The sequence below is a fragment of the Sceloporus undulatus genome, chromosome 1 (genome assembly GCF_019175285.1).
Source record: "Sceloporus undulatus isolate JIND9_A2432 ecotype Alabama chromosome 1, SceUnd_v1.1, whole genome shotgun sequence".
In the NCBI taxonomy this organism is placed as follows: domain Eukaryota; kingdom Metazoa; phylum Chordata; class Lepidosauria; order Squamata; family Phrynosomatidae; genus Sceloporus; species Sceloporus undulatus.
Genome location: NC_056522.1, coordinates 280,088,446 through 280,113,430, shown reverse-complemented (window position 1 = coordinate 280,113,430; position 24,985 = coordinate 280,088,446). Strand labels below are relative to the sequence as shown.

The 24,985-nt window shown below is 40.0% G+C and overlaps 1 protein-coding gene across 3 annotated transcripts in view; it reads right to left on the bottom strand.

Annotated features, from left to right (window-relative positions):
- The window catches only part of USP47 (ubiquitin specific peptidase 47), an 85,532-nt gene that overhangs the window by 25,349 nt on the left and 35,198 nt on the right, over positions 1-24,985 (bottom strand). For 2 of the 3 annotated variants that reach the window (XM_042446975.1, XM_042446977.1), the window contains 7 exons: positions 23,305-23,450; positions 18,471-18,550; positions 15,813-15,962; positions 5,525-5,620; positions 5,277-5,429; positions 4,069-4,236; positions 2,899-3,030 (listed from right to left, as the gene is read on the bottom strand). In XM_042446975.1, the coding sequence (XP_042302909.1) occupies positions 2,899-3,030; positions 4,069-4,236; positions 5,277-5,429; positions 5,525-5,620; positions 15,813-15,962; positions 18,471-18,550; positions 23,305-23,450 (925 nt within the window). The remainder of the gene's footprint in view (positions 1-2,898; positions 3,031-4,068; positions 4,237-5,276; positions 5,430-5,524; positions 5,621-15,812; positions 15,963-18,470; positions 18,551-23,304; positions 23,451-24,985) is intronic. The other variant, XM_042446976.1, reaches the window with a different exon arrangement.

Sequence of the window (24,985 nt, the reverse complement as noted above, 5' to 3'; positions counted from 1 at the left end):
CTGAGAAGGCCCTCTCTCGTGTCCCCACCAACCGTGTTTGTGATGATGTTGGGACAGAGACAAGGGCTTCCCCAGAGGATCTTGGAGTCCAGGCCAGTTCATGCCAGGAGAAACAGTTTGCCAAATAGTGTGGACCTGAGCCATGTATGGCTTTGTAGGTAATAACCAGGACCTTGAATTGTGCCCGGAAACAAGCTGGCAGCCAATGAAGCTGTTTCAAAAGGGGCATTGTATGATTTCTGTAATCTGCCCCTGTTAATAGCCTGGCAGCAGCTCTTTGAACCATCTGAATTTTCCGAACACTTTTCAAAGGCAGCCCCATGTAGAGCCCATTACAGTAGTCCAAACAGGATGTAACCAAGGCATGTATTACCGTGGCCAAATCTGGCTTCTCAAGGAACGGGCGCAGCTGGCGTACAAGTTTTAAATGTGCGAAAGCACTCCTGGTCACAGCAGAGACCTGGGCCTCCAGGTTCAAAGCTGAGTCCAAGAGTACCCCCAAACTGCGAACCTGTGTCTTCAGGGGGAGTGTGACCCCATCTAACACAGGCTGGATCCCTATTCCCCGATCTGTCTTCCGACTGACCAGGAGCACCTGTCTTGTCTGGATTAAGTTTCAACTTGTTTGCCCTCATCCAGTCCATTACTGAAGACAGGCACTGGTTTAGGACCAGGACAGCCTCCTTGGATTGAGGTGGGAAGGAGTAGTAGAGTGTCATCTGCATATTGATGACACCACACCCCAAAACTCTGGACAACCTCTCCCAGCGGTTTCATGTATATGTTAAACAGCATAGGGGACAACACAGAACCTTGAGGGACCCCACAGGTCAATGGCCAGGGGGTCGAACAGGAGTCCCCCGGTATCACCTTCTGAGTTCACCCCTCCAGGAAGGAATGGAGCCACTGTAGAACAGTACCTCCAAGCCACATCCCAGAGAGGCGATTCAGAAGGATACCATGATTGATGGTATCAAAAGCCGCTTAGAGGTCCAGGAGAACCAACAGGGACACACTCCCCCGGTCCAGTTCCCTGCGTAGGTCATCCACCAAGGCGACCAAGGCTGTCTCTCTTCCATAACCAGGTCTGAAACCAGACTGAAATGGAGCTAGATAATCCGTTTCACCCAGAAATTCCTGGAGTTGGGAAGCCACCACACGTTGCAAAACCTTGCCCAGAAATGGTAAGTTAGACACTGGCCGATAGTTTTTCATTATTGTGGGATCCAAGGATAACTTTTTTAACAGAGGCCTCACAACAGCCTCCTTTAGGCAGGATGGAATTCTGCCTTGTTGTAAGGATGCATTGATTACCTCCTTTACCCACTCAGCCAGTCCTCCTCTGACCTGTTTAACAAGCCAAGAAGGACAAGGGTCCAAGATAGATGTGGTGGCTTTTACCTCTCCAAGGATCCTGTCCACACCATCAGGCTGCACAAGTTGAAAAGTTTCCATTAACACTGGATTGATAGGAGCCAAGGTTACATCCATTGACACTGTATCAACTGTAGCATCCAAGTCGGAGCGAATCTGAGCGACTTTATCTGCAAAATGCTGTGCAAATTCTTCACAGCGAGCCTTCAAGTGGTCTGTATCCTTTATTTGAGGGTGAGTGTGTAAAAGGCAACTGACCACTCAGAAAAGTTCTGCTGGCTGTCTCCTTGCAGATGCAATGCTGGCAGCAAAAAATGATTTCTTTGCTGCCCACATTGCCACAGAGTAGGTTTTCAAATAGGCTCTAGCCCGTGTTCGATCACATTCACTCTGAGTCTTCCGCCAACGTTGCTCTAGTCTCCGTCTCATTCGCTTCATCACCACCAACTCCCTGGAGAACCAGGGGGCTGGTTTGGCTCAACTCCGTGAGAGGGAACGCTCAGAACAATTGTGTCCACCGCCCTGGCCACTTCCCCATTCCAAAGGTTGGCCAGGGCTTCAACAGAATCGCCTGGCAAGGTGACAGGAAACTCCCCAAGAGCCCTAAGGAATCCATCTGGATCCATCAGCCTCCTGGGGTGGACCATCTTAATCGGTCCCCCACCCCTGCAGAGGTTCTGAGTCCCAGTGAGTCTAAATCTGACTAGATAATGATCTGTACATGCCAATGGAACTGTGGATTCACACCAAGATCATCATCATCCCCCCAGTACAGAAAACAAGGTCCAGAGTGTGTCCAGCAGCATGAGTAGGCTCAGATACCACTTGGGAGAGACCCATGGTTGTCATGGAGGCCATGAAGTCCTGAGCCATTCCTGAAAGGGCAGTCTCAGCATGGATGTTAAAGTCCCCCAGTTCTAATAGATGTGGAGACTCCAACACCAACCCCGAGACCATCCTGGTTAGCTCAGGAAAGGAGACTGTTGTGCAGCGGGATGGGCGGTACACCAACAGAATCCCTATTCTGTCCCAGCCACCCATCTTTAAATAAACACACTCAAAATCTGTAGACTGTGTGAGGGGGCATCTGCTCAGGGGGATGGAATCATGATAGACTACTGCAATTCCACTTCCCCACCCCCCAGGCCTTGCCTGCTGCTGTACAGAGAAACCTGGTGGGCAAAGCTGAGAGAGTTTAACTCCTCCAGTCTCATCCAACCAGGTTTCGGTTATACATGCCAGGTCAGCTTGTTCTTCCAGGATCAGGTCCTGAATGGCAGCTGTTTTACCATTCACTGATCTAGCATTCAGCAGCAGCAGCTTCAACCCAGGAAGACTGTTACCAAGGCTATTCATACTATTTGGATGGGGAGACAGCTTGGGAACTACAAGTACCCTCTTGAGCATGCCTTTCAGTATGCTGAAATGAACACATTGTTGTTCATGGGTTGTGCTTCCCCTTCCCTGCAAAATCATAGCTGCTTGGAAAAAGAGTTAGCTCTCATTATATGGAATGTAACTTACCTTGCTAACATGTTGATCATTGAAACTGTACCACTGGTCATCACTAAAAGATTTAATGCATGCATAATAATGGCCACCAGCTGCACTTCCCGAATGGACCATAACAGAAAACAGTTCATACAATAATGAATTCTGTGAAAGTGGGGAACAAACCAATGTATCGTTCAGAAAGGCTTATGGTTACAAGTATCTATATAATTTTAAATGATTATATAAAACAAAATTTTAAAATTCCAACAAAGCATTTTATTCATCACAAAGACGAAGACTGGCAGCTTTTCACCTTATGAATACAGAAACTATGTGCCATGAAGTTAGCATTAATGTTTGCCATTTCACCTCACACAGCTATCCCAAATAGCTCCACTGTGGTCTAAACTGCTAGTCACAACTGCAAGGCAGTGAGTGAATAAACAGCTGAACAGTAAGTCAGCACCAGAACACTTCAAGAACAATCTTTCAAAACTTCTCAAAAAGTTAAAATTTCAAAGTTATCTTAATCCCTTTTAAAAACAATTGCACAATTCAATTTCCTCCTGCAACCCATACATTATTTAGTCAGATCAGACTATTTTGTTCATCTTGAAGTGAGCTGACCACACATTTATAGTGTTTTACAGAAAGTAATCCAGACAGTTGTCAACAATTTGTATGAATACATTAATCAATTTTCAGGCTAACAACCAGTTTTATGAAGAAGGCGTGTCTTCTTCCATAGCAGGATGAGAAATGTTAAAGCAATATTCCTGTTCACATCCAATCTTCCCTCTTGCATTATATGAAATGAATGATGGCTGTTAAAGATGTATTTTAGGGGTCATACTAGCTAATGACTTTGCTATTCAGAAACTATGCACCTTCTGTTTCATTTTAGAATACCTTTAAGAATAGCCTGGTCTCTTTTCCAAAACCTGAACATATATACTACTCAGTTAACACAGGCAGAAACCTCTTTGTAATTGTTGTTTTTCTCCTCTCTTCTCAGGCTACATTAGGCTTACTTTACACTGTAAGATTTTACACAAACTTGGAATTATCTTATTTTGGCAATGTGCATTGTTCGTTGATAGAATAACAGTATTCCATCAATAAAACTTGAATTTCGAAATATTTCAAATACTAGTGGAACAAAGACACAGTAAATAGCCATATAGCCATTGTTAAAATTACCTTTTCATTGGCAGCTTTCGAAATCCTTTCAACAGTACTATTGCTTTCAAGACATATTCCTTCATCAACGCCATCATCATTAGAAAAATCATTGCTCATCTGATCGCTGTGACAACTGCCTTCATTCTCTGCTCCACTGTCAGTGCAACTCTCTGTTTGAGGGGACTTCTTAAAACAAGCCATAAGAATTAGTTTTAAGAATTACTAAGCTCCTGTCTATCAGGAGAGATATTCATATCTAACATACAGTCAACTCTGCATACTCATATACTACTAAACATTAAGTACTTCTTCAAAAGTTGTTATGTTCCAACACAAAGAATTCTCAATCTAGTTCAAGTATGGATTGTTTCTCCCAGGACTCAAGAATCTCCTTCCCCTTACCTACATTCATATAGAAAGAGGCACACACAGAAAGGGACCGTTTCAGGAAATGGAAAGTTTGCGTGCTTCTCAAAATTCACTGCAAAGGTTCCTTGCTCTAACTGCGCACATGCCAATAAGTGTCCAAATGTAGGAGAATGAGAAAGGAAAGAGGGCTATATGTAGACTAGTCGGAACTTTGAACACATAGAAGCTACATCTATACTCAAGTATAGATCAGGATCTATAATGTTTAACTATAATATAATATTTCACATTTCACATAGAAAGGTTCACAGCTCTCTCAGGTCTGCCTATTCCTGTTTTAGTACACACTGGCATCCCCTTTTAAACCTTCTACGTAGCTTTTTTATGCAATAGGGGTTTCTACAAATACTAAAAGTATTTGCCTTTTTTTAACAACCCCCAAGGTAACCAAGTAATCAGACATGTTGCAAATTTAGAAAATATAGCATGTTGTTTGGACTACTTCCATTAGGACAGTCATTGCCCAGAAAGCTCACAATGTAAAGCACAATGTAAAACATCAACCTTGAGTTACCATTAACTTGAGAACATCCAAATCACAGGAAGTCACAGATTTAGTTTTTCAAAAATGAGCACTCTCAGGTGTCACAGCAATGAGTCAATGTTTGATTTATGATTAAGAACTTTAAAAGACCAACCAAATGGGAACAAATTCACACTGCTTTGTACATGATACCTTTGCTGACAAAGTTACATGTAAAGAGATAATTTGTACATGATACTTTTGCTGACGAAGTTATATATAAAGCGATAACAACAATAACTCCACAAAAACCCAGCTGCACTTTCATAATTACCTCATCTTCAATATCAATGAATGAGCCCATGTCGAGCTCTTCAGGAAATGTCATACGATCATTCAGTTTTATCCTGTGCATGGTGGTATAATCAAAGTCAAATCTCTTTAGCTGCAAGGTTAGCAGATATGGAAAATGTAAGAATCGCAAGCCCTGGAAAACACAAAAACAACCCCGTAGGCAATGATTAATTTCATTTTGGTGCTACAGGTTCAGTCTTTTCATAGTGGACTCAAAAGTATATTTACCTTTCTGGCATCACATTTCTTCTTACACCGTTCACAGAAATACTGATTAGGGCCATCAAGGATCTCAGGCTGAATGAAAGCATGTAGTGCTTCCTCCTAATTAGATAAAAAAGAGATTTTAACTACTGACAAAATACAGATTATATGTACAATCTGGAACAGCGCAGCTTGAAACCAAAGATTCTTGAATTCTATAAACTGAAGAAAATACTAAAAAATGTGCAGAGAATGAAAAGCAGGGGGGAAAGTATAACTTTTTTGGCTTTTGCCTTAGGTAAGCAGCTAAATCATGATCAATAACACATTGGATTTTACTATTTGGTTGATGGTTCCATCAGGATTAGATTTTGTGAACGACCTCAAGAAAAATCAGTCTGTTATCTTGCACATCACATTAAGTCAGAGGGTACAGTCAGTCACAAAAGTAAATCAGTTTCACATCCTTACCCTGTTGATGAGAAATGGCTTTGTTCCTTCAGGATCAAATGCAACATTAGAGATAGGGTATGATTTAAAATATACATTACTACTCTATTGTCTCTGACAGGTATTGCCATAGCGATCTGACAGTTTTGTTTTCAGCTTTGCACATGGTCCATTGTGTGCACGTAAGTCATAATGAATTCAACATGCACATGTCAATGTACAAAATGCCAAAAGCATAGCTGTAGGTGTTACTTAATACTTTTCTTTTTTCCTTTTTTTGTTGTTGAAAACACATATATTTCATGTAAGAAAATGCGTATGCCCTGTCTGATACGAAAAACACATTAATTTTGCTGGCATGACCACTGGACTTCTGCACTGTTCTGTGCTTATCTCTTCTCAGTTAAGCTTTACTGAGGGCTCCCAGTTCTGTCCTTTGTCTACGTCAGGAGCAATTACAACTCAATCTTTCCTTAAAAAGTAATGTTACGGAATGAGTCACCTAAAGAAGAGAATAACAAAAAAACTAGTCATAGCTTGGCTTGCTTCTCTTCAGCTAGAAGCCAAATCAGATTGGTGAGTCATAAAAAAGCGTAAAGGGGTAGAATTCTGTGATGACAGAGAATTCTTACTTCTACACATTATATATGTAAATCCTTTTTTGTTCAAGTTAAAGTTTGGAATTCAGAAAAAGACTGCATCAGCTTTCACTAATTAAGCTATAGTAAGAACATGCTATAATTGTACTTTGCCATTCAAACAATGCACTCTTCTGTGCTTTGCCTTGAGAGAAAGGGTTTCTGCTCTGAAATTAATTGACTAATTAAGAATTTGAGCTTTCCCATTCCTGAACTGGATCACACATGGTTTAACATTTGATCAAAAATGGGTGATGTGAGCAAGACAAGAGGACAGCTATTTCCAGCAAACTTAAATGCATAGTTATTGCATATTTGTTATGCACCCAGTTCTTCATAAAGTACTCTTTAAGCTTGAGGACTATAACTATCACTGATCATCAGTACCCTCTTCTTAAGTAACATCCATGAGCAGGTGATGGCTGTGCAACCTTGGGCACTCTGTGTGTAGCTGACTGATACTTCTTTCAACATCCAGGCAGATAACTTTTGCAAAGAGAGGGAGAGGGAAGTGTGACTCTGCTGGATCTCCTTGACCTCTCATTGGCATTGATTACTCTCTTGGTAAGCTTTGCAAGTTAAGAGATGGAGATGCAGAGTTGCAGTGGTTTTCTTAGCTTCAGTAGTGCTTCCTAAAGATTGTAATTAGCATCACTACTCTGTCCTAAAGCACCCATAAAGTTCTATTTTATCTGCTGTATTTTTCAATACATACAAGAAGGCTATTTGAAATTAATAGCATTACTAATGGTGATGGTATCAAGAAATATTTCAGTTTCAACCTCTGAGCCACTCAAAGTGGTGAACTGAAGACTCAAATCTTCAGAGGGATAGATGAGGGTTAAAAAAACATAAGGATTCAATCTCAAAAGTCAAGGTAAATGGTTCTTAGGGTGATTAGGTACAGGCCACTTTGTATGGTACCACATTTCCTCCAATGGATCATGTAGTCAGTCTGCAGGCACTCCTAGATCTAGCTTTGTCACTAAATGCTCAAGTAACTTTCAAGACTTGGAGTACCTTTTACCACTTTATGCACTTAAACTAATGAGACATCTGGATAGGGACAGGTTTGCCACTGCTGTCTAGATTCTGGGACCTTCCACTTCCTGTTCTTTAAAATAGCTGAAAAAATCTGGTTCACTAGTATAGGTATCTTGTTTTGGAATTATATAAGATCATCATATATAGCTATCTGGCTTTTACTCATCTCAAAATGATTTTGTTTTTGAATACACTTATGACTTGAAGTTAAAAAGGAGCTTTAAAAAGTTTCAGAATACAGATCATTTCCACAAAAGAGGACCAGTACTGCAGTGTAGGAATATGCCAAACAGATTCTTCCTGCAACACAGTAGCAAAGTCTTTTCATGACAACCTCCTACTCTTCTTGCCTGATTCAGATTCTTTTCACTTTCTGTGGTATGTGAAACTAATGAATGTCTTGAAATATACAAATACAAGAAAGAAACTGACATGTAAAAAGATAGAAGCAGCTTGTCTCAAGGGCAAACCTTCTGTTTTCAGTTGTCCATGAAGATTATAAAAATGATATAGGAGAAAGGGGAAAAACTGCCTATAAAGGATTACTCAGGCCCTGTACAGACGGGCCAAAAAGCACGTACTCAGTACGTGCTAGGGTTGCCTGGGAGCGTCCTTTTCAGATGCTCCCTAACCCTAGTACGTACTTAGTATGTCAAAATGGCAGCGCCCTGTCTACATGGGCGCCGCCATTTTGACATAACAGCCGCGTCGCGTCCAAACAGCACGGCGTGGCCATTACATACTGGTGCCACTGAAGGACCTTTACGCACGGCCTTTACACGTATCGCTGGCGCGGGAAAAGGGGCAGGTGCAGGCCACCCCAGAGGGGTAGTCTGTATCCCTCCTCAGAAAATGAGGCTGGATAGAGAGATTCATTAATAAAAAAATACTTAATGTCTTGGGTTCCCCTCCTAAGGTCTTTCTCTGTCCTGTATAGTAGTTCTGCAAGGAGTATTAAAAAGCATTGCATACTTTTCAGTTTTCCCAGGAATTTCCATTATTTTCTAGAAAAGTACATACCACATTACTAAATTTCCAGAAATTGTATATTCCTAGATCACATATTACAGTTAATACAGAATGCATCTCACAGAATATTACCTGAGATTGACAATCAAGAAGACATTTTGCTGAGATTGAAAGAAAATCACTAGTTTCCAGTCTATTCCAGTTAAAGATCATAGTGTTTATCTCCAAAATTACACCAAGGCTGATCCTCAAGTATCCGCATAAAGTTTGCCCCTATGCATCCTTGGCCTACATAAATACTTTCCTCTCAAAGTGCCCCCTTCATCTAAGTGAGACAATGCTATAATTCTGGCACCAGGCAAATAACTTTTCTACTTCCCATAGGCTCTTAAAATGTGTTTTAAAAGTTTTGCACCTTTGAATGACTATGCTACTTTTAATGGCTTTTTATATTTTGACTGCAATTTTGTATTGCTATTTTGATCATTCTGGCTTAAGATTCTATTGTACCCTTTTGTCAGCAAACTGCCTGTGTAATGGACCACCCCACCTCCTGATCAGAACTGCCAGGTGCAAGAAGCATGAAAGGATGAGGGATATCCACTGCATGTGTGGAAGCCTGTTCACAAGACAAGGGATTTAAGTATTATCTTGTATACCATACCAAAAATGAATGCTGAATGATGGTACAGGAATTCGTTAATAAAATACTGAACTATACTGCCTTTGAAATGAGACTTGAATTACTATCTCATAAAACATTAAAATGCAACTGTGACATGTTTGGGGCATATCAAGGCTCTAGCAATATTTTGAACAAAAAATTAAGAGATTTCCATTTAGTTCTAAGTGCACTATCCCATTTCTTTCTTCTTCACAACAGTATTTTCAATCATGTAAAAGCTGATGTAGTAATATGCAAAATTATGTGACAAATTTAATGGAGGTTAAAATTACTTGGAACTTTTATATAAAGAATTTTTTTAAAAAAATCCAACTATAGCACTTGACCAATTAACTTGAAAACTAACAGGAGAAGGGGTTCCATGAACTCATAAACCACCTTCATAGATACACTTTGCTATTTTATTTTATGACTAATTTGAAAGGCAGATAAGGTAATTTAAAAAAAAAAGTTCTAAAAGTCCATTTCTCTCAAGGTCAAAAGTTGTTCCTTGATGTCTAAATAAATAACAGGGGGCTTAGTTGGGCAGTTGACTCACCAATTGCAAAATGACTGGTACACAGCTTATAAGATTACTATCTAAAGCATGTTGTTTGATGCATCCCACTTGGGAAGGAGATCAAGGATATGGGAAGGTCTTCAAAAAGCCTCCAATTCATCCCTTCTCCTTCCATTTCTGAGAGCTCAGAGAAGCACTAAGAACAAACAGAACAAAAGTTTTACAGTCCTGGCTTTTCCACATGAAGAAAAATTCTGTCACTGACAAAAGAGATGAAATTCTTTACAAAAAGACTGTGCACAAGACCACAATGGCTCACCAAGAGGTGGGAGAAAGTTCAGACAGACTACACAGTGAAATGAAGTATCACACTTCTCTATTTCACTTTTCAATTGCCCTTTTTTAAAAAAATCAAGAAAATGTCTGAATATTTTGGCTAAATACTTTAAGAGTCTAAATCAGCCCTGTATTAATTTAAAAGCAACATTTACATCAGAAGGGCATTTACAGAAAAATGTTACATGGATGACAGTTTCTCCAGTTTGACTCCATTGTATATGCAAGAACAATCTGAAGCAAGCATGCACACTGCCAAAACAAACTGTAGAGTTTTAGACAAATATGATCAGGGTGTCTTTCCAGGAAACAGCCAGAAATGTTATAAAGTCTATACCCAAACATTCCTAAAGTATATTTTCTACAAATTTTTTACCATTATGTTGAAACTGTGCAACATAAAATGTTACATCTCTTTCACTAATAAATAAATGGCATGGGAATGATTGACAAAAGTGATCATGTAAAATTTATATAGACTATGTGTGATGTGCAAGTCAACAAGGAACCAATCTATTCTACATATAACAAAAAGAAGTGATATACCTATGGACCTTTAAAAACTAAATGAAAAATCATGAATGGTAATGTATTATTTAATGACTTTATTGCTTACCAAGGAAGAAATGATGGTTAAAATAATTAATATAATGACATTTTGATAGCTCAGGTTTTTTAAAACAAAAAACTCATTTATTTGACCTTCAAGTTTTTAAATTAAACTTAATTAAATGTTTTCATTTTGCCTGTTTATTTTCTCTATAATTTGTGTAATGTTGCTTCTGTCTTCTAAAGATTTATATTCATTTGTACTAGTATTTTCCAGTAGAATAAATACTATTTCCCACTAAAACATTACATAATATTAATATTTCATTCTAGGTATTTACTTTCTAATATTATTGTTCACAAGAAGGGGATGAATCCAGACCAGCAATAAAGGTACAAATAGATACTTGCAGCCAAATTCACTTTCTCACTGAAAATCAATGGTACTAAGCCTAATTAAATTGAATGAAGCATTCTACCTTTTTACCTGGTAATAAGGACCATTATATTCAACAGGGTTGACTTGTAAGAAAATATATCTAGAACTGTCTCATTTGCCTGACCCTAACCTAGTGACTTTCCACAAATTATCATTACTGATAGTATCAACATACAGAAGACTACGAACAGTTGTTTAGGACAGTTGCTTCCATTGAACTGTACAGTAATAAAGATATTTTTACGTTAGCATGGACACATTTTGAATAACACTATCTGATTACAACAGCAAAACAAAATGTCTTCAGAGATACATTATCATAGATTTATAATAAAGGAAATTATCAGAAAGGGGGGAAAGCCAGGAATAAAAGGCATACCCCCAGCATAATTGCACAACCACACTGAAGATTTTCAGACACATCACGCTCATCCAGGACTTATCCCGTGAAAATCCAGGAACACTCCAGCAACAAACTATTCACAGGGAAGTCCCGTGGTTTGTTGCTGGAGCATTCCTGGATCTTCATGCGATAAGTTCTGGATGAGCACGACGTCATCTGAAAATCTTCAGCACAGTCATGCGATTATGCCAAGAGTATATCTTTTATTCCTGGCTCCCCCAACCCGAACTGATAATCTCCACAGCATCTACAAGCTACTGCTGTTTTGCCATTTAAAAGTAACATCACATTCTGACTTTTACTATTTTGGATAGTGGTTATGTATTCAAAACAGTCACACAACTCATGTGTATGAAACAACATTTTGTAAGACTTCAATTTTAGAGATGGGGTGAGGTAACTTTAAGTAAATGTTCCCATCACATTGAAAGGGGGATGGCATCATATCTAAGTTGTTATAAATATTAATTACCTTCAGAAACATCTGTACAACATTAGACAAAGGTAGAATGGAAGAAATACACAAGGCTGGTACAAGAAGCTGAGCCTAAAGTACTTAACCAGTTTATTTGTGCAGCCCTGCACTGAAACAGATCTTAATTTATGTCTTCCCACATTTGAAGTCAGTCTCATTTTATACTGGAAGATGTGATTACAATATATTAGAAGGGTGTTAAGATTCAAGCACAGAGTTTTTGTAACTCAGGCCCGTTACAGATGGGCTCTTCCGGTGCCCCCGTCATGTGCTAGGGGTTGGCCGAGGACCTAGCGTCCACATCGGCCTCACCCCTAGCACGTGACGAGGGCATAAAGATGGCGGCACCCTATACACACGGGCGCCGCCATCTTTACGTGCTGGATGCATAGCATCTGCACGTCGCGCGCCGTACGTGACGCTGCGAGTGCGCGAGTAGCGCCTCGTGGCGTCTCATCCGGGGCGGAAGAAGAAGCGCCATTTCAGCGCTTCTTCTTTGCTGCTTCCGGGAACCATGCGGTTTGGATGCTGTGGTTCCCAGATGTAGCAACCATCAGCGGCGCGAGACTGCCCCTTCTGGGCGGTCTGTAACGCGCCATAGATACTAAGTAATGTACAGCCTGCAGTTTGGATATAAACCATCTCTCCTAAAATAGTTGACATACACTGAACTTTATTTTTTTTTAATGTAAGCAGCAACATACTATCTAGTTCACACTGAGGCAGACACAGCCAACTGACAACAGCAGAACTCCAACTGTAGTCCCAACTACAGTAGACCTATTAAAACAATGGGATTACATAATGGTTGATTTAACATTCAGTGACTGATTCAGTGAGTACTTTAGCTGGCACTAACAATTAGGCCATTTTTTTTTCTTGGCAAATGAGGTATTGTGACAAACATCCTCCTTGAGATTTTCTTCAGGATTTATATTTGTAAATACATCTTGATTAATCATTAGTTAACCAAAAGAGGTATTATGTATTTTCTTTAAAAGTACAAATAATTTTTTAAAATGGCTCTTTTACCTGGCCTTGAATGGAATACAAAGCCATAATTTCAATCACAAATGAGATTATAGCTATACAGTTGTTGCTCTATATCCACAGATTCCTTATCCATGAATTCAACCACCCACATCTTAAATATATATATATTATATAAATTACAAAAAGCAAACCTTGATTTTTCCATTTTAGAGAAGGGACACCATTTTACCATGCCATTGTGTATAATGGGACTTGAGCATCCACAGATTTTGGTATCCATGGGAATTCCTGGAACAAAATCTCAGCAGATACCAAGAGCCCACTATAATCTCTGAGTTGAAGAATAAGCAGCAAGGTAACGGATGTCTTAGACCTATACATTTTATTTTAAAATTCCCATTTAAATTTTATTACAAGTACAAACTGTTAATAGACCAGAATTGCCAACAGTGACAAAACTGGCTTTTTTGGTAAGTTAGGCAATGACATATTGTTAATATCCATTCTGTAATGTTTTGAAGAAATGGGAAATCACTTACCTCTAACTGGAGGCCTTTGAAGGTAGTATCCTCCTTAGATTCCCTATTTTGGGTAGTGTCGCCTGTGGCAAGCCCCCTGAGGAACTGACTAGCAAGATCAAAAGAAGTTTCACAATCCCTTCCATAAGCCCTATTAGCGCATGTATTGTTCTCATTATATCGTTGGTATGATCTCAAGGCCAAATACCTATTCTTATCAATCAAGGATCAATGGAGGATATTACCTTTAGAGAATTTTATTTAGAAACAGGCGATTTGCCCCTTCTCCAAAAGCAAGTATCCTCCATAGTTCCCAACTGTTGAAAGCTAACATCTAAAACATTATGTACCACAAGAGAATCAATTTTGCAATCCAATGTGGGAAAAAGTATAAGCTCAGACAAATGGAGCATCAACAGTTTCCACCATAACAATATTACGAATAATGTTGTATATCATAAATGTGATTCTGTTTACATATTCATAATAGAAACAGATAATGTTCTACCTACACAGGATATGGAGTTTGATATTTGTGCAACCTTCCTGTAAAGATATGTATTTACACATCCTGTGATATTTAATTAAACTGCTCCTTTGTCCTATCTAAAAGCAAGAGTTTTCTTAACAATAGATTATTACACTTTTTAAAAATGCAGTAACATCAAAGAATTCAATTCCTATCTCTCATTATCCAAAAAGATCCATTAAAAATACAGGGTGGTTCAAAAAGAATGGTGCAAAGAAAGTACAACTTTAATGGTGTGCTGAATGCTACTCAAAATATGGAAGCAGTTCTATTTACTGAGAAATGTACTCTTTATATGTCCACAAATTATCATTTTCTAAACTGCATGCAGCTGAATTGTACATTAAAGTGGTTTAAGCTACATAGTTCCTAACTGATATGAACTAGAGTGGTCAAAAAGTAGCTCGTTGTCCATAGCCCAATGACCAGTTTACTACATAATTCCTGCATGCTGTTGTATTCTTGCACAATGTGAGCCTTGGTCTATTCCTATAAGTCGCTCAAGTCAGAGGCAAACATATACACTTAGGCTCACTTCTGTTTTAACTGTGAAGAAATGATGTGAAGTATATGTTCATGCTTTCTACATTCAGATAACCATGCCTATTCTATATTTGTTTTTTTAAAATGCAAGCAACTTTTTTTCTTTTTACAAAAAGAAGCATAACACAAACACTCTGTTTCTTGTTTGCAAAAAAGCAATAAACCAGAATTTAAACTTTTGACACTGATGTGCAGGGGATGTGGGGGTGAAAACAAGAATCCATATCAGAAGAAATGTTAAATCTTTGTAGGATGTTGTAAAGAGTCTTAAGATATTTTAATCACGTATGGTCCAAAAGGATAATAAAAAGCTAGATCCATTGGTACAGTTAAAATCCAAATCAAATGAATATACAGAACTAACATGTTCATTGATCTTATCACACTTAACATTTAAGTCTGAATGCTACTGTGTTGTACGGTAGGATTCTGTAAATATATATTTTCTGAGACTTGAATCCTCCTGATCCCGACACAATTTCATATTAGAATTAGAATTCCTAATTGTTGTTGTTCTGCAATCGCTATCACAAGCTTCAAGATAATTAATCTGAAAAGCAAGGCCCAAACAAACATACCTCATTTTTTTAAAAATGCCCTTCTAACAAAGAGGGAGAAATTCTGTTCCTAACACAAGACATTGGACCCATACAGACAGGCCAAAATAAAGCTGTTTCGGGTCACTTTGGAGGTGTGCTATTTAAATGCTACATGTGTCCTAAGAGGCCAAAAGCCACGCCAAAGCCATGCTTCAGTCCTAAGAACTGCAGCGTAGCTTTGGGGCAGCTTCTGGCCTCTTAGGATGCAGGCATCATTTAAACAGAATACCTCCAAAGCGACAGAAGCAGCTTTATTTTGGCCTGTCTGTATGGGCCCACTGATGTGCTTTTCTTACAATATTAAACAATATTAAAACTTTAAATGTTCATGAAAATACCCATGAGAATATCAATGTAAAAGTAACACTACATTCATGAAGTAGTATGAAAAGAAACTTAACCGGTATACCATAATCACGAAATTCCTTGACTGAACTACCATCCCCTTAGACATGCACCAGTAGGACTCATCGAAGGGTTAAAAGCCTTCCAGAACTTGCTAGCTGGTTTACTTCACAGAGACGGACAACCCAAGATGGAGTATCTAGGATGATACTTGCCTTTCAAAAAAATGATATCATGGTTGCATTATGTATGTAATGTGTGCATAGATCTACTAGCAGTCAGTTTTAACAGTACACACCACGCTTGCAAAAGCCTGATTGGAGCCATAAGGTCGAATGACCAAAGGAATATCCAGGTATGTATCAATTCTCCAACTCTCATAGCCGCATTCCAGACATCTTACATAATCCTTCAGCTTGCCTTGATAAAGCTGATTTATGAGATCAGCCTGCAAATGAGAAAGAATGTTAATATTCAACATAGCTTAAAGAATATAATGTTTTACATATTTTGCTTTATCCAAGATCCTTTCCCATAGCCTTTAAATATAGCTAACTTAATCTCTTTCAATTGTGCAAGTAACACTTATAGGGATAAGTCAGTAGTTCAAAATATATGAATTTTGATAATCACTTTTGGTTCATCCTTACATTACTTTTATGCAAAGACTGGAATACAGTATACAGATTCCCAACAATAGCAAATAAGGGAATGTTTGCTACAAAGTTTTAGCTGCAGACCTCCTTTTTCTCTGTCTGGGAGGGGGAGGATGTCTGTACCACCCTCATCCATGATCAATAACATCACTGGTAAATTATTTTTAATCATTTGCAGGAACTGTTCTTCTGTAGCCAGGAGGGTACAACCAGCGAAAAAGCTTCATAAGGCCCTTCTCAGTAGACTAAGGTGTAAAACACACTGCAGAAATAATCCAGTTTGAGAATGCTATAACTGACCTGACTCAGTGCTAGGGAATTCTGGGAACTGTAGTTTTGTGAGACATTTAGCCTTCTGTCAGAGAGCTCTGGTGTCACAATAAACTACAATTCCCAGCATTCTGTAGCACCAAGCCAGGGCATTTAAAGTGGTATTGAACTGAATTATTTCTGCAGTGTGATTTGGACCTAAGAAGACTTGGATCATAGTTTAGGAAGAGAGAGATGGACTAATAGAGCCATATTACAATGACTATATTACCCTCTTGTGGCCAAGGTTAGTAATGCAACAAAGTTCATCTCAAAGCAAAAAGCACATGATTTTTTCATAGAAAAGCAGAGCTTGGAAGTACAATACTACCCCAGTACCTGCACTTTCACATCCAAAAAACATATGTTCTCTCTATGTATTTTTAGGTCCTCCAGTGCAATTCTAGAGAAGGGTTCTCTCTAGGTCCTCCAGCACAACTCTATGGCCAACTTTCTCTGAAAGTCATTCATTTCAGTAGGGTTCAGTATTAACAACAGTTTCGTGTTTCCATGGTAAGTCTAGGAACATATCCACTGCAAATAGGGGGTTGTACTGTACTGTGTCACTTTTCGGGGCAGCAATGTTATTTTTGAAAATAGCAACTGGTTGGTTGCATTGTACTGTAATTATTTTTAAGCATAAGAATACCCCTTACTTGGTATGGCTAATGTACTGTTTTGGAGATGCTGTTCTTGTTACTTTTGCTTTTAAATTAAAAACAATAACTGGAAGCAGCATTTTAGTAAAAGAATACTCCTTTAACAAGCAAAAATGTTTAAATATATTTAAAATAATTACTTTTTCAAAAATAAACTGCAAAGCTCTGCAAAGCAAAGCAGAGACGATATGCATGAGACTGGGGCCTTCTCTTCCCGCAGTTTTTCTCTACTTCACCGGGGGATTGTATGTGGCATCCCCAAAAAGCCATGATGGCTCTAGCACCAGGATAACCTAACTCACTGGAAGGGTATACACTCTGTCTACAGCTGGAGTGGAAGCTTTGTGCTTGTGTTCAGGCACTATCAAGTGCTGAATTGTTGCTTTATTTTTAAAAACTGGCTGTTTGCTTTGATGCAAAGGCCACAGCCCACATGAAGGGGAGAGGCAAAGGCAAAAGATGGGACAGAGGGGCTTAGGAGAGGAGGTAAAGGAAAAAATGCTGAAAAGAAAACAGTAGTGGTCAAAGGTGCAAATGGTAAGGTGGAGAAGAGTAAGAGGAGGTTTTAGATAGGAGAGAAGGAAGAGGAAACACTATCCTGGGTGAAAGCAAAGGGAAAAAACAACAGGGCAGAATTCAGACACCAGTCCTAGTATCAAAATTTGGGTTACACAATTCCTCCCTTTCAGTAGCATGACACAATCTATGCTCCCAGTCCTTCTTCACAGAAAATGGAGAAATACATTACAAAATTAGAGAAGTATAAATACACATTACATTGTTATCCACATTTCACTTTAGGGAGTGGTGGATCAGTTCAGGTCTCATCAGAATTTGCAAAACATCTAATTCTTTAAGTATTCCAATTAATCTTCTAGCTTCTTCTCTTTATTCCCAAGTGGCTGCCGAGAGATACTGCTGCCCAGCAAATCCCTCTGCTGGTTCTGCATGTCTCACAATGGTCCACTCTCCACCAGCAGATCTATTGTTTTTCGCCAAACTGTTTGAGTAAGGCCACCCTGCTGGGTGCCCTAGTTCCTTGGGACCCATTTGATGTGTGAGGACTGTGTCTAACCCTGAAAAACTGCTCAGGTAGAATTATGGAACTGTAGCTCCCCTTTGATCTGTGTTTGCCCCCCTCCAACCCAAACTGGAAGTCCTAAGTATTCCTACTATTAACAAAGTGTGATATAGATTTCTCCAGTCCCTCTTTACCTTTTAAACCTAGCTCTAATAAACATTCCCTATCGTTCTACTATTATTTCTAGTATGCGCATTACTGGGCACTTCTCTAAATTCTATTAATACGAGAATAAATATAAAGAATTATACCTGCTCTGTTTGTTTCCATTTTTGTTCCAAAGCATCAAACATGACTCTACAGAGTTCTTGTACATCATGTTGCTGCCATGCTGTTATAAAATAAAATTGTTCCATTTAGTCAACAATACAATTACATGTTCTGACCTATTTTCCATTTAAGCATCAATAAATTAATTTTGAAAATAAAAAAAGTTAGAATTACAATTAGTGATAAAAAATAGTCATGCACTTTACTTCTGAATTCATTGTAACATCTGAACAGTAAGATCTTGGTATCCACGGGTGATTTCATAGAATCGTAGAGTTGGAAGAGACCACAAGGGCCATCCAGTCCAACCCCCTGCCATGCAGGAATCTCAATCAAAGTATCCCTGACAGATGGCCATGCAGCCTCTGTTTAAAAACCTCTAAGGAAGGAGATTCCACTACACTCCGAGGGAGTTTGTTCCACTGTCAAATAGCCCTTACTGTCAGGAAGTTCCTCCTAATGTTGAGGTGGAATCTCTTTTCCTGTAGCTTGCATCCATTGCCCCGGGTCCTAGTCTCTGGAGCAGCAGAAAACAAGTTAGCTCCCTCCTCACTATGACATCCCTTCAAGTATTTAAACAGGGCTATCATATCACCCCTTAACCTTCTCCTCTCCAGGCTAAATATCCCCATCCCCCTAAATCGTTCCTCATAGGACATGGTTTCCAGACCCTTCACCATTTTAGTCGGCCTCCTTTGGACACGCTCCAGTTTCTCAACATCCTTTTTAAATTGTGGTGCCCAGAACTGGACACAATATTCCAGGTGGGGCCTGACCAGAGCAGAAAAGAGCGGAACTTCCCTTGATTTAGACACTATACTTCTATTGATGCAGCCTAAAATCACATTGACCTTGTTAGCTGCTGCATCACACTGTTGACTCATTTGTGGTCTACTTGGACTCCCAGATCCCTTTCACACGTAGTCTTGTTCAGCCAGGTGTCACCCATACTATATCTATGCATTTCATTTTTCCGCCCTAAGTGCAGTACCTTACATTTCTCTGTGTTGAAATTCATTTTGTTAGCTTTGGCCCAGCTTTCTAATCTATTCAGGTCATTTTGAATTTTGATCCTGTCCTCAGGGGTATTAGAGATTCCTCCTAATTTGGTGTCATCTGCAAATTTGATAAGTATACCCCCTATTCTGTCATCCAAATCATTGATAAAGATGTTGAATAGCACTGGGCCCAGGACAGAACTCTGTGGGACCCCACTGGTCACTTCTCTCCAAGATGAAAAGGAGCCATTGTTGAACACCCTTTGGGTTCGGCCAGTCAACCGATTACAAATCCATGTAACAGAGGCCGGTTACACACCGGCACTTTAGTGCATGACGAGCACGCACTAGGGTTACAAAAGGGTGGTGCTTCCCCACCGCCCTAACCCTAGTGCGTGCTCGTCATGCACTAAACAGCGGTGGCCCTTCCATACGGCCGCCACCGTGAGGACGTCACGGCCGCACCGCCTGTAGACGGGGCGGCGCAGACATGACGTCCTCAATCCGCGGCAGGGTGCCTAGGGCGCCCTTTCCGCGGACCAGGAAGGAGCTCCGTTTCGGAGCTCCTTCCTGGTCCGTGGTGCCGTTTTGCTTCGCTGGGCACAGCCTTCAGACGGCTGCGCCCAGCAAAGCAAGGGAGAAAGGGGCCAAGCGGCCCCTTTCTCCCCCTCCCCACTGCCGCGGGGTGTCCTTGGGGCTTGAAGCCCCAAGGACACCCCTTTTCAGGCTGCAGGGAAGCGGCGTTTTGCTGCTTCCCCGCGGCCTGAAAAGCGGCGGATCAGGGCCTCAGCGGCTGCCGTTCTGGCAGCTCAGGCCCCGATCCGGCGGGGAAAGGGGCGGGTACAGCCAGCCTCAAAGAGGTGGTCTGTAACCCGCCACAGTTACGTTGTCTAGCCCACATTTCACTAGCTTGTTTGCAAGAATGTCATGGGGAACCTGTTAAAAGCCTTACTGAAATCAAGATAAACTATATCAACAACATTCCTTCATCTATCAAGCTGGTAATTTTATCAAAAAAAGAGATTACATTTGTCTGGCATGACTTCTTTCTCTGAAACCTGTGTTGACTTTTTGTAATTATGGCATTGCTTTCCAGATGTTCACAAACTTTCTGTTTAATGATCTGCTCTAGAATAGTTCCTGGTATAGATGTCAGACTAACTGGCCGAAAAATAATTGTTGGGACCCCCCCCCCCCCCTTTTTTTTTAAAGATGGGGACAACGTTTGCCCTCTTCCAGTCTGCTGGGACGTCTCCTGTTCTCCAGGAGTTCTCAAAGATTATTACCAATGGCTCCAAAATTACATTTGCCAGTTCCTTTAATACCAGTTCCTTTAATGTAGTTCATCTGGTCCTAGAGATTTATATTAATTTAGATTAATCAGATATTCCTGTATTATCGCTTTACTTATTCTGTGCTGAAATTCCCCTAGTCTGTCCTCTGCTCCATTATCCTCAGGTTGAGCACCCATTTCCTTTTCTGAAAAGACTGATGCAAAGAAGGTGTTGAGTAATTCTGCCTTTTCTCTGTCCCGTTAGCATTTTGCCATCTTCTCCGCACAGTGGCCCTACCATTTCCTTCTTCTTCATTTTGCTGTGGACATACCCAAAAAAGCCCTTTTTGTTCTTAACCTGTCTAGCAAGCCTGAGTTCATTCTATGTTTTAGCTTTTCTGACTTTATCCCTACACGTGCTTGCTATTTGTTTGAATGTGTGTCTGACTGTGCCTGGCTTCTCCTTTCCATTGTATAGCAAACTCCAGGAGAACATGGTCACTTCCACCTAAGGATCCCACCACTTGCACTCCATTAACTAGGTCATCCCTGTTGGTTAGGATCAGATCCAAAATAGCTGATCCCCTTGTTGCCTCTTCCACCTTTTGGACAATGAAATTGTCTCCGAGGCAAGTGAGGAATTTGCTAGACCTTGAGGATTTGGCTGAGTTTGAATTCCAGCAAATATCAGGATAGTTGAAGTCACCCATCACTACTACATCTCTCCTTTCTGAGTGTGTGGCCATCTGTTCTAGAAAGACATCATCCAATTCCTCAGTCTGACTTGGAGGTCTGTAGTAGACACCCACAATAACATCCCTGTTGTTTCCCTCCCCTTTAATTTCTATCCAGATGCTCTCCACCTAGCTTCCAGGATTGATTCCTGGATCTCTTCACTGGTATAAATGTCCCTGACATATAATGCTATTGCTCCTCCTTTCCTGTTTGGCCTGTTTCTCTTAAAAAGGTTATAGTCCTCTATTTCTACATTCCAATCATGAGACTCATCCCACCAGGTTTCAGTGATGCCTATTATATCATATTTGCTTTGTTGTGCGAGGAGTTCAAGTTCATCTTGCTTATTTCCCATGCTCTGTGCATTAGTATAGAGACATCTTAAACCATGGGTCCCCCCTGCTTGCTGTTTGTGCAAGGTTTTATGCCTCCCACTTTTGGGTCCTTGCACTGTTTGTCTTGTTCTCTCTATGACAGTTTGACTATTTTCTCCAGCCCTTTTGCCTTCCAGAATACTGTCTCCCTCCCCAACATAACTCAGTTTAAAGCCCTCATGATCAAATTTTTGAGACTATTGGCAAAAACATTTTTGCCAACTGGCATGAGCTGCAACCCATCCCTTGCCAGAAGTCCCTCCTCAGACCATGATCCAAAAATCCAAATCGTTCTTTACAACACCTTCTACGGTGCCAGTTATTTACATTCACTATTTTCCTCTCCCTTCCTGGACCATGCCCTTCAACTGGCAAAAGAGATGAGATGACAACCTGTGCATCCATCTCTTTCAGCTTCCTACCCAAAGCCTCATAATCTCTTATGATATTCTGAAGGTTGTGGCTTGTAGTATCATTGGTTCCTACATGATTTGTTTGTTACAGGACACTGCCACCCCCCCCCCCCGCAGATACCAAAATCTGAATGACCTCAAGTCCCATTGTCCCCAATGGTGGCGTTTATATGCGCCATGCTGCCATTAGGTACAACCACTGTCATCCCCAGTGGGAGCATGTGTATGTACCGCCATTAAGGACAGTGAAACTTCACCTGAATGGGGCATATACAAATATTTTACAATATAACTTTAAAATTAGCATCCAAGTACCAGCCTTGACAATCAAGATTTTCTTTTCTTTCCTGGAAGTATCTGATTGGCCATTGTGGCCAGTAAACTACTGGGTTAGATGATCCAGGAGGGATTTTTTGTATATTCTAAAAATTAAACAATTTAAAGCAGTACATAAGCTAGCAGAATGCTTCCACCTTACAGAGTTTCATCTATTTCTTGAGACAACTGAGCTACTTCTAATTATGGCCTGTTTGGGATTCTTTCTAGAGGACATAAATCTCCTTGTGCATGCACTAATTCAAGTACAACCTTTGTACAACAGCCAGCCATCCACACAACTGCTCTGCTGCCGCCTTACTTCCTCTTTCATGTATATGAGCAAACTTACAAAGTAATTTCAGTTAACCTACTCTTACATGTGAATGGAGAACTCTGGTTAATTAGCTTCCAAACAAGCTAGCATTCAGAAGCCAACATAAACTCATAGGTTCATGCCCTGGCTTATTTGAAATCAATTAGCTATCACTTTCTAGCTCAGATCAAAGCTTTGAACTGTGGCTTCTTTGTTTCTAAGCACATGCAAAAGAAGGAACAAAGCAGCAGTGGAAACCTCATGAATCATGTACATTGCTCATGCATATCCTGGATGATTAAATGAAGATGTAATTATTTGAACAGAATCAATAATAGTTAATATCTAATTTTTCACCAAGCAGTTTAACCAAATATTTTGTTTTAATTACCCTCACTACTATCCCATCCAAAGCTTCTTGTAACATCTGTTGTTTCAATTGCTCTCTTTTTGCTGGTCTGTAATAAAACAAACAGCCTTTGAAGCTGGTAAGGGATGCTTGTCACTGGATCTTCTTCAGATTCCTCAAATTCCCATCTATTAACAAAATGAAGCATTTTAGTACCACCATGAATATAAAGCATTTAAATTATAACACACTGTTTAAAAAGAAATGCTCTTCAAACATACATTCAGAGATGTTCTTTGGAACAGCAGGTTATATGGAAATATTAGTTCAAGGAACAGATATGTTTATTACAGTAGTAGGACATCGTTTAAGAAAACATACCAAATCACATTTGTACAGTTAGTGCTACCAACAAGCCTGCAGCCTGTTTCTATCCTCTAGAAGAAAATAATATGAAGTACTGCTTTAATACATTAAACAAAAGCAGAAATTTGTAAAACATGAAACTATAAACTATTTATTGGTCAAGTCAGGTTGAACTCTTACATAAACTCTTGGGAACACTGATATAGTATGATTAAACATCGGCTAGTAATTACACCCAGAACCATACATTGAAGAAAAACTAATACAAATGTTTGTGTTCTGGATCCCTCACCCACCAACTATACTGTTGGAGGAAAAATATCATCAAGAGGAACATAAAGCAATTTGGTCTCCAATATAGAAAGCAGTTCCTTTTGTAGAATCCTCTTAATTTTATTATCAAGGACAACACTCGAGAATTAACATATATTAGCTACAAATAATTTCTAGAAGTTTATTCATCAGTGACGCACCACCTAAAGTGGATATTAGAAAAACGGCAAGAATATCATTATGGGATAGGATGGACAAAGGGTGCCTGTCAATTGCATTCAGCCCCACAGAGCCATTTCTGAGACCCCCAGTATCCTTAGAGGTCAAACAGTGGCCACTTCCTGCTGTAAAAAGGTTCCTGCTAAAATGGCCAGGGGCCAAAAAAAGTGGGGAAATCCCCCCAACAGTATCTAGGAGGGAAAAAAAAGTTTTTTGTTTTCTTTTTGTTGTTGTTGTTGTTTTTTGTGAGTAGAGTACTGCAGGAGAGTATGGCCCTCCAAGGTCTCCTTGGAGGCCTTGGCAGTCCCTAGCCATTGACTCTTGTTGCAGAATGTATGCTTATCAAAGTACATTCACCCATACCCTGCGGAACAATGTGGCATTATGGTCCAGCCAGTAGTTTTGACCCATATTTCTGTGTACCCTAACCTATAGGTTCTTAACCTGTGGCCCAGAGCATGGCAGGGCTGCAATGCCTTGGTCTGAGAAGGCCTAAAGGCCTGTCACTCTAACTGTGCATGAGGTAGCTGAAGTCACTTGCCATGGCAGCTACAGCAGCAACCAGATGCTAGTTGTGTGTGTGTATGTCACACACACACACAGAATATATTAAGTATATAGTAAGTGAATAGAGGGAAGGGTGAGAGTGAGCAGGAGGGAGAGTGGACAGTGTATGCTGGAGCAGGAAGTGGGAATGAAGTAGAGATACATCTATTGGCTCACATACTCCCTTTCTTCTGTGCCACCCTAGTAGTGATGACCAAGAGAACAAGAGAGACTGTGTGCATTGGCAACGGCTTTGCCAGGCAAAGGCAATTTCTCTCTCTCTCTCAGTCGTTACTGATTTAGAAATGAATAGTGAGTG